Source organism: Rattus norvegicus, chromosome 2, assembly GCF_036323735.1.
Source record: "Rattus norvegicus strain BN/NHsdMcwi chromosome 2, GRCr8, whole genome shotgun sequence".
Taxonomy (NCBI): Eukaryota; Metazoa; Chordata; class Mammalia; order Rodentia; family Muridae; genus Rattus; species Rattus norvegicus.
In genome coordinates this window covers 171,817,450-171,834,726 of record NC_086020.1, presented here as the reverse complement: position 1 = coordinate 171,834,726, position 17,277 = coordinate 171,817,450, and the positions used below count along the sequence as shown (strand labels likewise).

General features: G+C 45.8%; 1 protein-coding gene across 13 annotated transcripts in view; it reads left to right on the top strand.

Moving 5' to 3' along the window:
• The window catches only part of Trim2 (tripartite motif-containing 2), a 151,540-nt gene that overhangs the window by 115,467 nt on the left and 18,796 nt on the right, over positions 1–17,277 (top strand). For all 13 annotated transcript variants that reach the window (XM_039102646.2, XM_063282118.1, XM_039102642.2 and 10 more), the window contains 5 exons: positions 1,022–1,173; positions 2,156–2,336; positions 3,177–3,900; positions 16,324–16,427; positions 16,717–16,884. In XM_039102646.2, coding sequence (XP_038958574.1) covers positions 1,022–1,173; positions 2,156–2,336; positions 3,177–3,900; positions 16,324–16,427; positions 16,717–16,884 — 1,329 coding nt within the window. The remainder of the gene's footprint in view (positions 1–1,021; positions 1,174–2,155; positions 2,337–3,176; positions 3,901–16,323; positions 16,428–16,716; positions 16,885–17,277) is intronic.

Sequence of the window (17,277 nt, the reverse complement as noted above, 5' to 3'; positions counted from 1 at the left end):
GGAAGCGCAAGGCCCTGGGTTCGATCCCCAGCTCTGGAAAGAAAAAAAAAAAAAGAAAAAAAAAAGTGCAGGAGAGCCCCACCCCCCCTCTCAGGGGATCCTCGGGGCGAATACCAGTCAGAGCGCAGCAATACAAAGACTGCGTTTGTCTTGTCCACTCTCTCGTGTGTATACAGTGGAGCTTTCTGGGGTCTCTCCGACTGTTCTATGATGACAGAATGAATGCAGAAGCAGGGAGGAGAATCCAGCCGCCTTCTGTCGAGCGAAACAGAAATGAACTGAAATGCAAAGCAATGTCAAGTTTTCACCCTTAGTAACAAGTTCTGTTCCTCACCGCTAGTATTTAAGTGGCTTCATGATTACAGTCATTATATATTTTTTTAAAGATTTATTTATTCATTTATTTATTATAAGTACACTGTAGCTGTCTTCAGATATACCAGAAGAGGGCATCAGATCTCCTTACAGATGGTTGTGAGCCACCATGTGGTTGCTGGGAATTGAACTCAGGACCTCTGGAAGAGCAGTCGGGTGCTCTTAACCGCTGAGCCATCTCTCCAGCCCTACAGTCATTATATTAATAATGTTTTGTTTCCTTTTTAATATGACAAATATGTATGGGAAGAACCACATATGCAAAAGCACTTGTTTTCTTTTTCTGAGACAAGGGTCTCGCTGTGTAGCCCCGGCTGCTTTGAAACTTGCTATGTAGACCAGGTTGGCCTGGAACTGACAAAACTCCATCTTCCTTTGCCTTCTGAGTGCTAGGACTAAAACCTTCCACCACCATGCCTGACTCAGAAACTCTTTTGAGGTCCTCAGTACTTTTTAAAGAGCTTAGAGGGGTTCTAAGACCAAAGTGTTTAAGAGCCAGAGCCAGTGGCTTTGGCGTCCGATGCACCTGTCTGAGGCCTGTCATGGCAAAATTTGGGCCGTGTAATACCAACAGCTTCGGTGACTGGGGATGACGGGAGAATGTGTATGTGCTTCCTGTAGAGTAAGCTCTCTGTGTTACCCACAGGTGATGGAATTTTACTGCCAGTCCTGTGAGACCGCCATGTGTCGGGAGTGCACGGAGGGGGAGCACGCAGAGCACCCCACAGTCCCGCTGAAGGACGTGGTGGAGCAGCATAAGGCCTCACTCCAGGTCCAGCTGGATGCAGTCAACAAAAGGTGCCATGCCCCTCCAGACTTCCCATCCCATGGGAGGCCTGGCCTCCACATCCAGTATCTCTGAGATGGTAGGGCCGTGTTAGGCTGTATACATACCTATGTCTTATGTGCTTGATCATGTGACCTCAGAAATTCCTGCCTGAAGCCAGAGCTGAGCCTTTCCTCAGAGCTGCTGATGTAAGCTCTGCCTGCGGTGCTAGCTGGGATGGCTCCTCCCAGCCTGAGCCCTGCACAATGGTGCTGAGCAGGGGTTGCTCAGATTTCCCCCTGCGTTTGCTTTGAGGGTGTTTTGTTTTGTTTCCCCCTTTGGCATGGACACGAATGATTATAGTAGCCATGTCCGATATGAGAGAAACCAAAAAGGAGGTTAACAATCAGCCGTAAAGCAAAATAGTCGAGATAGTCTTCCTGTTAACAGTCCTAGTGAGAAAAGTATAGTTGTTCAATGTTACCTAAAGGAACTTGGAAACCTACAAGAGTTCTCCAGGTACAATGAGTTCTGAGAAGTTTACGTGGCTGGAGGGAAAAGCAACAGAAAAGCTAGACACTTAGAATATAGAGGTTCTCCAGCACGGGCAATTCTGTACACACACACACACACACACACACACACACACACACATTTGGTGGTACCTATACCCATTTTGGGTGTCTTAGCAGTGGTGGGGTGGGATATGCCATTGGAGTAGAGGAGAGAACTCTGATAAACATCCTCTATGTACTGGGTAATCTTCTGTTACAAGGAATATCTGGCCATAACCGTTCTTCAAAGACCTTTGTACCGTCAATATTTAACCCAGATGATTGAAGGTAGATTGAAATAGATGTGACCCTGAAGGACTCACTCCTTCCATTCTGTTGCCTTTTAAAGGTGACGCAAAGTGCATAGAAAAAGCCTTTAGAGAACCTGAAAGCGTAGAGAGGCTTTGGAATATTTCTAGGTAGATGTTAAATGATCACTAACAACTGTCCTGTCTCTCAGACTCCCAGAAATAGATTCTGCTCTTCAGTTCATCTCAGAAATCATCCATCAGTTAACCAACCAAAAGGCCAGCATTGTGGACGACATCCACTCCACCTTTGATGAACTGCAGAAGACTTTAAATGTTCGCAAGAGCGTGCTGCTCATGGAGCTTGAGGTCAACTATGGCCTCAAACACAAAGTAAGGCTCTGCAGTCCCACAGGCTTCCTGTAAGAGATGTGGCACAGGGGGCCTCTGCACTCACGGCACCTGCCTACTGCCTTCTAACAGTGGCGGGGGCAGCAGGGACCTACAGCACTGTACTTCATCACCACTCTTCTTCCTGGGGACCAACAGTGAACTGCTCTTTACATTTAGTAGAAAACTCCCCCTTTTTTCTTTCAGCAAAACTGGGATCCTGTGACTTTCTTTCTGTAGCAATTTATAGTTTGCTGTGAGGAGAGGTTGCATATAGAAATGTTTTCAGGGCTTAAGGTTGCCTGGAATGTTTTCCTCCCTTAATTATAAGGTTGAGGAGCCTCTTAGCTGCTCTCACCTACACTAACCTGTTCCTCAACTTCAAAGAGAACCTGACTGCAGCCTTTGTTTGGCTCTGCAAGTCTGTTCACCAAGCCAGGGTGGGGAGCTTCGGGTATTCAGGTGTACACTTCTCAAATGCTTGGGTTTTGTTCCCTGAGGTGGTGACGGGCAGCTCTGAACGCTAGGGAAAAGTCACTGAGTAATGACTAATTCACATCGAGGAGACAATTTGTTTGCCCCATGTAAACAGATGACCCAAGAAATGCACGTGTGGGTGAGAGGCAGGGTGAGGCAGAAGGGAAATGGTACCGGAAATGCAACTTAGCATTTTGCATGGGTTCACTGGGTTAAATGGAATGCAGATAGTTCCGAGCCGCCTGAGTGGGCGGGCACAGAAGTTGGTTCTTTTGGGCCGAGGGCTCTGCCCCAGCTCCTGGCAAGTGCCCTGCAGGTTGCGCTGTGTCCTGTAGGAAGCGCTCATTGCCTCTGTGTACCTGACAGGTGCTGCAGTCGCAGCTGGATACCCTGCTCCAAGGCCAGGAAAGCATTAAGAGCTGCAGCAACTTCACAGCGCAAGCCCTCAACCATGGCACGGAGACGGAGGTGCTGCTGGTGAAGAAGCAGATGAGCGAGAAGCTCAACGAACTGGCGGACCAAGACTTCCCACTGCACCCGCGCGAGAACGATCAGCTGGATTTTATCGTGGAAACTGAGGGATTGAAAAAGTCTATCCACAACCTGGGGACCATCCTCACCACTAACGCGGTCGCCTCTGAGACGGTGGCCACGGGCGAGGGGCTTCGGCAGACCATCATCGGGCAGCCCATGTCCGTTACTATAACCACCAAGGACAAAGACGGAGAGCTGTGCAAGACAGGCAACGCATACCTCACCGCTGAGCTCAGCACCCCCGACGGCAGCGTGGCGGACGGAGAGATCCTGGACAACAAGAACGGCACCTACGAGTTCCTGTATACTGTGCAGAAGGAGGGGGACTTCACCCTGTCTCTCAGGCTCTACGACCAACACATCCGAGGCAGTCCGTTTAAGCTCAAGGTCATCCGCTCGGCGGACGTGTCCCCCACCACCGAGGGCGTGAAGCGACGAGTCAAGTCCCCAGGGAGCGGGCACGTCAAGCAGAAGGCTGTAAAGAGACCGGCCAGCATGTACAGCACCGGCAAGCGAAAAGAGAACCCCATCGAGGACGACTTGATCTTCCGAGTGGGTAAGGAGTGGGCGCTGTGCCCGGACTGAGGGGCTAAGGGACTACCTGGCAAGCACTCCTTGCCAGTTGGAATCCTGCATTTCCGAGCAGGTGGGGAGCTTCTGGTTGTTTTGTTAGGCTAGTTTCTGTAGGCTCTTCCAAAATGTTTCTTCTTTCCTTCCCCCTCCCCAACCCCCTTCCCCTTTTTCCTGATAAATGCAGCCAGTGAGAAGCTGAAAACAAGAAGGGGCCGGGCGTCGGGGGTGGGGGAAGAAGAACCAATAATACAATAGCAATTAAAAAATTGTTTATAATCTGGAAATTCAGTAAGATTCTCACTTTGGCGGGAGTGTCTTTGGAGGACTCCTGACTAACCCAAACACAGAGCCTTGCCTCAGGCAAATTCTTGTATTTCTGTGAAATCTATGGGTTTGGGCAGCGGCAGTCCCACAGAGTTCAAATACCTCTCTGCCTCCACTCCTGCAAGGAGTGGGAGATCTGAGGGAGTCAGTCTGCAGGGCAAGCCGGCTGTGCAGAGCTGGAAAACAGCTCCTAAGACCTCAGGGTGGAGAAGGAAATTGGTTTGGGGTGGGGTTGGCAATGAAGCCAGAGGTGTAGCTGAGCTCAGAGGTGGGAATGCAGTTGCCCCTCCCTCTGATTTATGACCGGTAGCTTTTAATGTTTGTTTTCACCGCTTGTTTTCTCAAGAGAAAAGGACCTAAACATAAACCAAAAAAAGGGTGTTCGGCCATTTTTTTTTTTTCCGGAGCTGGGGACCAAACCCAGGGCCTTGCACTTGCTAGGCAAGCGCTCTACCACTAAGCTAAATCCCCAGCCTCGGTGTTCAGCCATTCTTAAGGAAAAGCAAAGCTTGCATTTTGTTTCAGAAAGGATCAGTAGCCTGCCTCTTTCCCCTTGTTATGCAGCCTGCCTGTTCTCCCTGCTCCCTCCTGTGCAGGGCCTGAGAGTACTGCACAGTTTGTTAACTGACACACCTAGAAAGGAAATGGAATTTTCTACCACAGAACTTCAGAGGCTGGGAATGTACAGATACACACCGCATATGTGCTCTGGGCAGGAAGGACGGAGGAAGGGAGCATGCTGGCCAACTTTCCCTCCCATCTCTTTTCCCTGGACTGTCTTGGGCAACTAAGGCACCTTGGAACACTGTGGGCTGAGTTGCCCTGTTAGTTCTCAAGGCTGAATCCTGGTAAAGACTGCGGAATGACGACATGTAATTTGTTCATTTGGAGCACGCTTTTCTTTGTCACCTGTGTAGTATGGTTCCAGGGGACAGGCTAGGACAGACACAGGACTGGATCCTGCCACTCCAGTTCTTCCACCTAAGCCTTAGGCCTATCCGACTCCTTTAGCTTCCGTGTCCATAAAATGCAAAGTTCTCCTTTAGATTCTTCCATGATGGGAGTGGGGGGTGGGGAGGGACCTTGATGAATCAATTTCATTTCTTTTTACAGTCCATTTCGTCATGGACTATATGTTAGTACCATTTTTAATTATGTATGAGGGACCTTCATACTGTTTACATAATGACTACAAGTGGGCATTCTCCTCAGCAGTGTAAAGCTTCCCTTTATCCACATCCTCATCAACATACTTTGTGTTTTTGACGGTTGGTTGGTTTTAATTTGCATTTACCTAGTAGTTAGTAATGTTGAACACCTTTATATACTTGTTGGCCACCTGGATGTCTTTTAAGAAATGTCTATCTATATCATTTGCCCATGTTTAAAGAGTAATAATAATGAATTATTATTATTACCATTATTATTATTGGTACAAGTACATCAGCATGCATGTGGAGGTCGGAGGACAACTTCAGGGTTAGTCCTCTCCTTCCTCTGTAAGAGTTCTGACCATCAGACCACTAGGTCTGTTTTGTGAGTCTTGACCTGCTGTGCATCTCACTGGCCCCCGGCTGTCTTCTCGCCATTGACTCTTTGGAGCCCAGAGCCCAGATGGACTGGTGCACCAATACAACTCCAGCATTTGAGAGTCTGAGGCAGAAGGATTTCAAGCTCAAGGTTACAAATGCAATGAGTTTTCTTAGTTTCTTTTTATGAGTATAGCAGCTCGGCAACATTAAGCTAAGAAATTTCTCTTCAATAAATAAAATAATCACCAAAGTGAAGAGACTAATAACAAACAAAAAAGAAAGCTTGTGTGATTACTTTAGCTCCTTATGTATCTTGGATATCAAGGCTTTCGTAGATGTGTGGTTGGCAGGGATTTTCTTCCCTTCTATTTAACTCTATTGATGGAGTTGCTAGGCTCATACCTAAAGCGCCATTGCTCCAACCAGCATCATGAGCTCCTCTCCCTGTGCTTCTTCCTGTGGGGTTTGCAGCCTCAGGTTCTAGGTGTTGAGTCTTTAATTGGGTGTAGGTTGCCTTTGTATTTGATATGAGGTCAGCTCTAATAATCTGTATGCCAACATCTGGACCTCCCAGCACCGTTTATGGAAGAGATTCTTTTTGTCCCCATTGTCGCCTCTTTGTCACAGATCAAGTTAACCATGAATGTGTGGCTTTATTTCTGAGCACTCATTCTGTTTGTGGTCTGTGAGTTTTTCTCTGTTTTTGGGACAATCTCACTCACTATGTTCACTTTGTAGTTCAGGCTCCCCTTAAATTCTATATTCCCTACCTTGCACTACCAAGAGCTGGGATTATAGGACGAGCATGACCTCTGAGTCTTGTATTCCACTAGAGTGTGTGTGTGTGTGTGTGTGTGTGTGTGTGTGTGTGTGTCCTTTTTAGGCTAATATTATTCTTTTTGTCAGGAATAGCATAAAGTAGATGTTGAAATCAGATGATATAATGTCTCTAGATTTGCTTTTTTCCTTTTAGCTTTAGCTTTTTGGAGGTTTCTGTGGTCACACATGAATATTAGCATTGCTTTTTCTACTTCTTTGAAAAAAAAGTCATTGGGATTTCGGAAAGTATTGCAGTGACTTTGCAGACACTTTGAGTATGGATGCTCTCCAATATGTATTGTTTCAGTCTGTGAGCACAGAATATTTTCCCACTTATTAATGCCTTCATAAATTCTTTCATCAGTGTTTCTTGGTGTTCAGAGGTCAGACCTTTTATACTATTGGTTAAAAATATCCTTAGGACTTGTGTAGTTGTTGTTTTAATTCTTTAGCTTCATGCCTTAATCCAGACTCTAGTAAAAGTCAGCACTCATGATGCAGTAATAAAGCTCAAAAAAAATGTTTTTAATTCCAGAACTCCAGAGGCAGAGGCAGGCAGATCTCTGAGATCAAGGCCAGCCTGGTCTACAAAGTGAGTTTCAGGACAGCCAGGGCTACATGGTGAGACCATGTCTTGAACTCAGCACCTCCCACAAAAAAAAAAAAAAAAAAAACCCACAAAAACAAAACCATTAAATTAAAGGAATTCTAGATGGTGTTTGGAATCAGGGGAAGGGTGTGGGCATTTTCTGAGGCAGGCACTGTGCCATGTGTCATCTTACTGAAGATCTCTAGTAGATATAAGACTGCTCCAGTTCTGATTACTCCGCTGAATAATATACCTGTTGATATAATAATATACCTGTTGATATGATGTTAGGTACGCTGGAGGCAGCTACTGCTAGCTTATTCGATGGCTCCATGGTATTAACTTGATGTCACTAAAAATTATTTAAACTTTGGAAATAAGTAAATACCACAGATCAGAGCTCCCTCTCCCAACCCCTCAGCCTACTCTTAAAGCCATATCATCAGGGCAACATATAATTATCCTTACCACGGCAGGAATACAGACTTAGAGAAGTGAAAGCTGCAATCTTGAAACGCCCCTTAACTTCTGTGGTTTTCCAAAATTGAGTGGTGTGGTATCTCCCATGTCTGACAACTTAATTGAATGCCCACTGTAAGTGAATTATAGTGTCTCTCAAATATTTTGTTGAAAAAGAATTCTGAATGAGTTGAGAGAAGTAACTCAGAGCTCCTGTTGGTGACAGTTCCCGGCCATGCAGAAATTCCTTTCTGGGCTTGCTGACTAGGAGTTATGAGCTGGTTTAGTCAGCGACAGAGAGCATCATTGAACAAAGGGGAAGCAGACGATGTGGGAGGGAGGGAAAGAATCACAGTTGAATTGTTTCAAAATATGTAATTCATACCCCATACCTTAATGAGTTAGTGGGAAATTGGATGAAGCACCCATCTGTACTCTAGAGTGTGTCATCTGAGGTGGATGTGTGGGGCTGGAGAGGCGGTCTAGCTCAGAACATTCTTCAGACTCTGGGATTGATCCACCAGAATGCAGAAGAGAAATGTGCATAGGATAGGGTGGAATAGAATAGACTAGGATAGGATAGGATAGGATAGGATAGGATACGATACGATACGATACGATACGATACGATACGATACGATACGATAGATTTCATTAGCAAGTACAAGTTCATAGAAACATTCTATCCTATTTCATGTCTCAATCCTGCCTCACCTCTGTAAACCACTTTCTTCCTTAAACTCTGAGATAGGGAGGTCATGTTAAATGAGCTCACTCTAAGACCCCTATCTCAGTCCTTTGATAATCCTACCCTTGGGAACTCTCCCTTCATTTCAAGTGGAAGAAGTAGTTACTGTAATATTAAGTACAAGGCACTGTACTCAATGTGCTAATCAGATTTCTCTTCCTCTTTAAAAAAAAAAACCCTTGAGATATTAACTAAAAAAAGAGAAAAGGTTTATTTGGCTCACAGTTTTGGAGACTCTAGTAATGTAATGTAGGTCAGTTCCATTGCTTTGGGGCCTGCGGTGAGGCAGTGCCTTGTGTTGTGAGGACATGATGAAGTGACTGTCTTACTTCATGGTGACTTGAGAAACAAAATCAGGAAGAGTAGGGCTGAAGTCCCCATATCTTCCTCAAGGTATGTCACTAATGAACTAACTTCCTTCCACCACGCCTTTCTTAGTCAGGGTTTCTGTTCCTGCACAAAACATCATGTCCAAGAAGCAAGTTGGGGAGGAAAGGGTTTATTCAGCTTACACATCCACGTTGCTGTTCGTCACCAAAGGAAGTCAGGACTGGAACTCAAGCAGGTCAGGAACCTGGAGGCAGGAGCTGATGCAGAGGCCGTGGAGGGTGCTGCTTATTGGCTTGCTTCCCCTGGCTTGCTCAGCCTGCTTTCTTATTGAACCCAGGACCAGCATCCCAGAGATGGCACCACCCACAATGAGCTGGGCCACACCTGCCCCAATCACTAATTGAGAAAATGCCTTACAGCTGGATCTCATGGAGGCATTTCCTCAAGGGAGGCTCCTTCCTCTGTGATAACTCCAGCTTGTGTCAAGTTGACACACAAAACCAGCCAGTACAACACCCTACCTCTTAAAGGTTCAAACACCCCCAGTAGTGCTGTAAGCCAAGGACCAAGCCTTCAATACATGGGCCTTTGGGTCACATTCTACCTCCCAACTTGAGCTCTGTGCCATAAAGTGCAGCAAGGGAACAGGACAGATGTTACAGATGTTACTCACTCAGAGAGCTTATGGTGTAGGGAGGGATACAATTAAGCAGTTAGTATAATGTGGTGGGCAGGAGTGGACTTCTCTAAAGGATTCTAAGAGAAAATGTGATCCATGTGAGCCCAAAGAAAGCTGTCAATTTAAAGTCTAAAATGATACACCCTGGAGCTGGCGAGAGCGCTGCTGTTGCAGAGGACTGGAGTTCAGTTCCCAGTACCCATATAGGGTGGCTCAGAACCACTTGTAATTCCAGCTTCAGGGCCTCCGTGGGCACTTGCACACATGTGTGTGAATCATCAGCCTATTCTGTCCATAAGGGCAGTGGGAGCAGGGACGTCAAAAGGGGAAGCCCAGTGAGTATGTACGGTGAATGACCACACTGGGACCGCTTGTCAGTAGGCAGGGCAACTCTACTTAGGGTGATCGAAGGCTTCGCAAGTGTTGGGGGACTGAGGGAAAGGACATCCAGGATGGGCAAAGGTCATTGGCTTATGGCTTAAGGTACCTGGCAAACCTCATAAGCCTGGGGAAGCACTTCAGGAATCTCAAGTGCTGAATGAACGGGTGTTATCAGGAGAATGGAAATTGATCCTATAAACTAATTGAGGCTATCTGACCTTCCTCAGATAGAGGTGAGTGTGGAGGCTTAGAATTCCCTGCACAAGGTCAGAGAAAGAGAAATTTTGTTAAAGGAAGGAATTTCCCATTCTGTTCTAAGTCCCAGAAGGCTACTATGTCAGTGGTAGACTTTGACCTTAATTAGCAGAGTTTTTCCAGACATGTGCACATACATGCAGACGATGATGATGATGATGATGATGATGATGATGATGATGATGATGATAAAGATGATGACGATAACTATTATTTTTGGACAGGGCCTCACTATGTAGCCCTGGTGGTCCTTGACCTCGCCGTAGACCAGACTGGCCTGGAACTCAGAGATGGGGCACATGTGTCTGCCCCTGCCTCTTGAGTGCTGTGATTAAGGAATATACCACCGGAGCTGGCCAAAGAGAAATCGTGTGTATATATTGAAAAAGTGCAGTTTTCTCTTTCTTCTGTGTCTAGCTCCAGCCTCCTCAACTGCACAGTGGAGAGGCTGTTTATCCCGATGGCTCATGACAGAGAGTTCGTAAGAAAGTGCTGTGTGTATTGCTGAACATTTCGTTTTCTCACGATGCAGCACGAGCTAGAATTTACTGCCCGGCATTAATAACTCACACGTGCACTCACGTAGCGAGGGCTCGTTAAGCACCTGCCTGGCTGATCGTCCCGCATTATGCCATGTCCCTGCCTCAGTTACATCTGGGAAGATTCTTTCATTCAAACTCCTTCATACCAAGTTGGGGAGAGTGGTCAGAAGAGATATTCATTGCTGGTCCTCTGGATTCAGTTTAGGGGTTCACTTCCTAGACATTTGGAAGTGATCATGGAGAGTAGGGTTCAGACGCTGTAGGTTTGAAAATTCCTCTTGTGATTCCCAGGCTAGTTTTCCATCCAGGAAAAAAAATAGCTTAATTATTTTTTTACTCACTTTTCTTTTCTTTTCTTTCTTTTTGATACAGAGTTACTCTGTGTAGCTCTGGCTGTCCTGGAACTTGCTCTGTGTACCAGACCAGGCTGGCCTCCCACTGAGGCTCCTGCCTGAGCCTCCCAGTGTGGGGATTAAATGTGTGCACTGCCACAACCACCTTATAGTTTAATTACCTTAAGAAATTATTGCTAAATTATTTATACCTCCCTTAAATCTGATTAGTTAATAACTAATATAAGTAATTATGAAATGAATCTTTTAGATGAAAATAGGAAATGATTTCATAAGTACTGTTAATATATGTATTGTTTTTCTTATCAGTGTTGTGAAAGACTTTGTCTTCATTACATATTTTTAATGTTCTGTGTACATATATCTGCATGCATGTGTGTGCACATGTGTGTGTGCACGCATGTCTGTGTGTGTGCAAGTTAGGAAAATGCTCTAAGACCGGGACAAGTCACCCGCCTTCGTCACTTACTTAAAATACTGTAGAGAGACAAAAGAGACTTGTCTGTTGACCAAATAGAATTTCCTAAGGAGCTGGAAATGCAAAGCTTGACCCAAATAATTTCCAACTTCTATAATTCCTATTTACTTCATTTTCACGACAAGCCACTGTACAAACACTTGAGCATTCTATTCACAGATAGCACAGTGTTGGCGCGGTGTCTACTTCAGTTGCCAGTAAAAGGTAATCAGCATCAATTGTCCTTCGAGATAAGCTGATGCAAACTGGGTTCAGGACAAAGAAAGGAGGATGGGAATCTCTGACGAGACCGAAGGTGCTCCTAAGAATGAGGGCCTGGAACAGTGCAGGTGTGCACTAGGCTGGGGCTGGGGAGGCATGGACTTTAACCTACCTCTCTCTCTCTCTCTCTCTCTCTCTCTCTCTCTCTCTCTCTCTCTGTGTGTGTGTGTGTGTGTGTGTGTGTGTGTGTGTGTGCAGGCATTCATGTGAATGTCAGAATGTCAGAGGACAACTCTTTCCTCTATGGGGGATTTGGGGCAGGAACTAAAGCTTGAGTACTTGAGTGGCAAAGGCTTTTTTTTTCCTACCTGCTGAGTGGCCTTGCTGAGCCATACTTGTTTTATCTGGCCTGTTTTATAAGTGTGCACTGTGGTTGACTGATGGCCCTCCCTTCCTGTGGTTTTATTTACAAACGGGGCAACAGACACAGGCTGAGGACACCCCATGACCAGACACAGGCTGAGGGCACCCCATGACCAGACACAGGCTGAGGGCACCCCATGACCAGACACAGGCTGAGGGCACCCATGGCCAGACACAGGCTGAGGGCACCCCATGACCAGACACAGGCTGAGGGCACCCATGGCCAGACACAGGCTGAGGGCACCCATGGCCAGACACAGGCTGAGGGCACCCCATGACCAGACACAGGCTGAGGGCACCCCATGACCAGACACAGGCTGAGGGCACCCATGGCCAGACACAGGCTGAGGGCACCCCATGACCAGACACAGGCTGAGGGCACCCCATGACCAGACACAGGCTGAGGGCACCCATGGCCAGACACAAGCTGAGGGCACCCATGGCCAGACACAGGCTGAGGGCACCCATGGCCAGACACAGGCTGAGGGCACCCATGGCCAGACACAGGCTGAGGGCACCCATGGCCAGACACAGGCTGAGGGCACGCCATGGCCAGACACAGGCTGAGGGCACGCCATGGCCAGACACAGGCTGAGGGCACCCATGGCCAGACACAGGCTGAGGGCACCCATGGCCAGACACAGGCTGAGGGCACCCATGGCCAGATGCTCAGCAGAGGTGCAGAACCTCTTTTCAGCAGAGTGCTTTGTCCCACTGCTCTGGTGACCCAGTGCTGGCAGCTTTCAAGAACTCCCTCATTCATCGCAGAGGGAAAGAGTCACCCTGCCCTGGATTCTGATCGGATTAACATGGAGTTTGACGGAATGTCTTCCTGCCCCAAATTCAGGTCTTTGCCATTTCTACTGGTGCTCAGAATTGTGGCCTTGTTTCTGTACAGCACAAAAACACGTCAGTGTTTTGGGAGCCTCTGTTTTTTTTTTTTTTTTCTTCTAGCATCAGCTGTTTGTTCTAGAAAGCAAATGGAATCTTTTCACTAATACCATTTTTTCCCCCTATTTCCTGGTACGCACTGAGTCTTCTAGAAACACAATGGCTTTTGTCCTTAGCCAAAGGTTAAATGAAGGAGATCCACAGGCAGTGTTTGTCCCTGCCTGTATCCGAAGGGCAGCAAATCAATGTTCATCTACTCGCCTCAGGTGTCTCCAAGCTGCCTTTCTTGTCTTTGTCATTAGTCACCCCATGGCTGTGGGGACATTGCCCGTTTCACATATGCAAGGATCTGATAAGTTATTTCTCTGTCAGTGAAATGAGCCAATTCGAGCCTGATTAAAGTGCACAAAGGTAGGTTTATTGGGAAGCTGCTCACAAGCAGGCTCACTGGTCCCAAGGAGGAGGCCAGGGAAGTGGCCCTGGGGTGGGAGTCACAGGGGAGGGGGAAGAGAACGAGAGAAAGCACTCTAGCAGAGACAGAAGAGAGAAGAGATACCAAAATGACTGGATTATGTAGGGAAGAGCTTCTGGGGGGGGAAGAAAGCCCACTCCCCAGGTAGAAAGTTCAGGGCAGAAGGCAGGGTATACACTGTAACAGGTAGGGACTGAGGAATGCTGGGAGAACCTGGAGGCTGGGACCACCTTGGTATGCTAAATATACACCTTAGCTTTTTGTCCCAGCGTCTGAAACCCAACTGGATTTACAATACTGGGGGTGGGGTGGGGGTGTTGTCATTTCTTTGTTTCTGTTCCAATCCCAGTTTTTTTTAAGGCTCTTACTCTTTTAAAAAAAAATGTATTTAGGGCTGGAGAGATGGCTCAGCGGTTAAGAACACTGCCCGCTCTTCTAGAGGTCCTGAGTTCAAATCCCAGCAACCACATGGTGGCTCACAGCCATCTGTAATGGGATCTGATGCCCTCTTCTGGTGTGTCTGAGGACAACTACAGTGTAGTCATATAAATAAAATAAATAAATCTTTAAAAAATGTATTTATTATTAGTGTGTGCTGACATATGCCATTGACTGTGTGGAGATCAAAGGAAAACACGTGTGTGTGTGTGTGTGTGTGTGTGTGTGTGTGTGTGCGCGCGCGTGTGCGCGTGTGCATGCGTGTTCTGTCTTTCACCTTTATGTGCTTCCAGGGGTTCAGTCCCAGTTGCCAGGCTGTTGGGATTGACCTGCTGACTTACTGAGACACCTCATCCACGGGCCCCAAGACTCTTGCTTTCAAGTTGGTCCTGATACCTCCTTCTGATAACGTCCTACTGTTGTTTATCAATTTTAAATTGTATTTATTTATTTTGGGGCAGGGACTATCTGTTCCAAGCCATTCTCCTTCTTTTGCTCCTCCTGTGCCCAGTTGTTCAGCCATCAGCAGGAGAGACCCCAGACAAACCGCACGGGTGCATACCTTTTTAATGGGCCAGCCCCACCTTTCTCATCTGTATGACCAGATATCAACTCATCGTTTCCATTTCCGTTCTATTTTTTTTTACTTGTCTATTTGTTGTGAGCCCAACTCTTACAATTGTCCAGGCTGGCTTTGAACCCCTTGGCTCCAGCAGTTTCCCTGCTGGGCTCCATTTGGGAACCACAATGCCCTGCTTTCACACACCAGTTTTAAAAACAAGCTCCTTCATTTTACATTCATGCCTCTTGCCAAGGTCCTGTGGACCAAGTAATACATTTAATGAACTAGGAATTTCATGGTGCAGGGCTTTCTCTTTGGGGATGTGAGGTTTTTCTCTCTTGTGCTTGGAGGCACTAGACACAGAATAAGTAAACTTGAGAGGGCCCCTGACTTTGGAACAATGATGGTCACTGGGATCTGGTGAAAAGCAGCTAATCCAAAATGGACCTGCCCGGCCCAGCAATTCTGTTGTTGATTTGTTCACATCAGCTGACATCTGGGGACGGCTAAAAAATATTCCATTACTCTTTTAATAGAAATTAAATTATAATTTATTTTTCTTTTTAGGAATTAAAATTTGAGCTTCTTTCTAGGACACACTCAGGCATTTTACCTGTTTATATCCATGAATACTGAAATAAGTTATTCAGATTTTTTTTTAAAAAAGGTGATAGCTGTTAACACGCAGATATATATTTTTACTTTTCTTCCCTCTCTCTCCTTTTTCTTTGTAATCAAAGAGTCCAGTGGTCAAGTTTGACCTTAAACCCAGCACTAGGGAGATTAAGGCAAGGGCAAACTCAAGGCCAATCTGGACCACACATAGTAAGACCCTGTCAGCACGAGCATGCACACCCATACATAACACACAGGCACACGCACATATACACACACACACACATACATACACATGCACACACACACGCACACACATACACACACGCACACACGCGCACACACACGCATGCATAACACACACACCCATGCATAACACACACGCACGCATGCACACACGCACACTCACACATATACACATACACACACGCACGCACACACACATGCACGCACACACACATATACAGATACAAGCACGCATGCACACACACATGCACACACATACACACACATACACACATGCATGCACACACACATACACATACACACATGCATGCACACATACACACACATGCACACACACACACACACACGCACGCACGCACGCATGCACGCACGCAAGGGTGAGATAGATATCAGGAATATAGATAGCCACCGAAGTTCAGAGCCTTAGAAAAGAATACGGATGTGGATCCAGTGTGGGAGAACCATGCTGCTGGTTCATGACATCTGTGGCTTTAGGGTGCATTGTGTACTCTGAAAGACAGATGCCCAGGCTTCCTCTGACAGCTGCTGAGTAAGGGTGAGATTTTGACAAAACTTTTAAATACACTCCTATCTTGTAGCTGAATAGTTGGAATATTTTTATTATTTCTTTGTGAAAGCTGAATATATTTTAACTGTTAATATTCAGCCTCAGACTAATTAGAGAAAATTAGCATTTGCCTAAGAATGATTTTTGCAAAGACCTTATTGGTCTGAAAGGGAAGGCCAGCAGTTCATGGATTAAGTCATAAGGGAAGCCACCATCCCCCCTATATATATGTACATACACACATATACATATATATGTGTATATATACACACATACATACATACATACATACATACATACATACATACATACAATCAGTGCAGAGACTGTGGCTGAGGCTCACTGAACGCCGGCTTAGCATACACACAGCTATGAGTCCATCCGTACAGTGGAAAAGAAAAAAGACAATATATTCTCATGCTACTTGGGGAAGCTTGGATTACCCTTCTGTTAATCTAATTCTCTATAACTTAATTTCTATGCTTTTCTCATTTATCTTAGGTACCAAAGGAAGAAACAAAGGAGAATTTACAAACCTGCAGGGTGTGGCTGCATCTACGAGTGGAAAGATATTAATTGCAGATAGTAACAACCAGTGTGTGCAGGTATAGCCCTACATGCCTTCCTTTGACTGAGTGACTAGAGATAGGTGTGCATTTCTTTACTTTAGATTCAAGATAAAGAGTATGGGGAAGGAACAAGAGAAGTATATAGACTTCTGTTTTAAGTGTGTGTGTGTGTGTGTGTGTGTGTGTGTGTGTGTGTGTGTGTCGGGGGAGATTTCTTAAGCAGCATGGGCAGATTCTGATCCGTAGTGCACTTCACAAATGCCTTTCCTGCCCCAGTGATTTCTGTGCTAGCTTAGATTCTAACGGATGTAAATCTGTTGTACAGATCTTTTCCAATGACGGACAGTTCAAAAGTCGTTTCGGCATCCGAGGTCGATCCCCAGGACAGCTCCAGCGTCCCACAGGGGTAGCGGTGCACCCCAGTGGGGACATCATCATCGCAGATTATGACAACAAGTGGGTCAGCATTTTCTCCAATGATGGGAAGTTTAAGGTAAGAGTGACTACTATTTGAACACTTAATAGTAGAAAGAACAAGAAATATGACATTAAATTATGTTTTCTTGGTTTAAATCCAAGCCATTATTTTATAATTCATCATATAGGGTGATCAATCTCAGTTATGTTAAAGAAGAGTAGCTGTGATAATTTTATAAACTTGCTCTCTCACCCCACATGCATGTGCACATATATAGGCACATATACATGTGTATGCATACACATATGTATATATATGCATGCACACATACATGCTTACCCATTCATGTGTGTTTTAAGTGTGATTTATTTTATAAAGCTTATTTGCTTTAAAAATCATGTTTATCAGGAAACTATATTGGTTACCTTAATTTGAATTAAAAAAAAAAAGACTCCTGCAAAGGGTTAT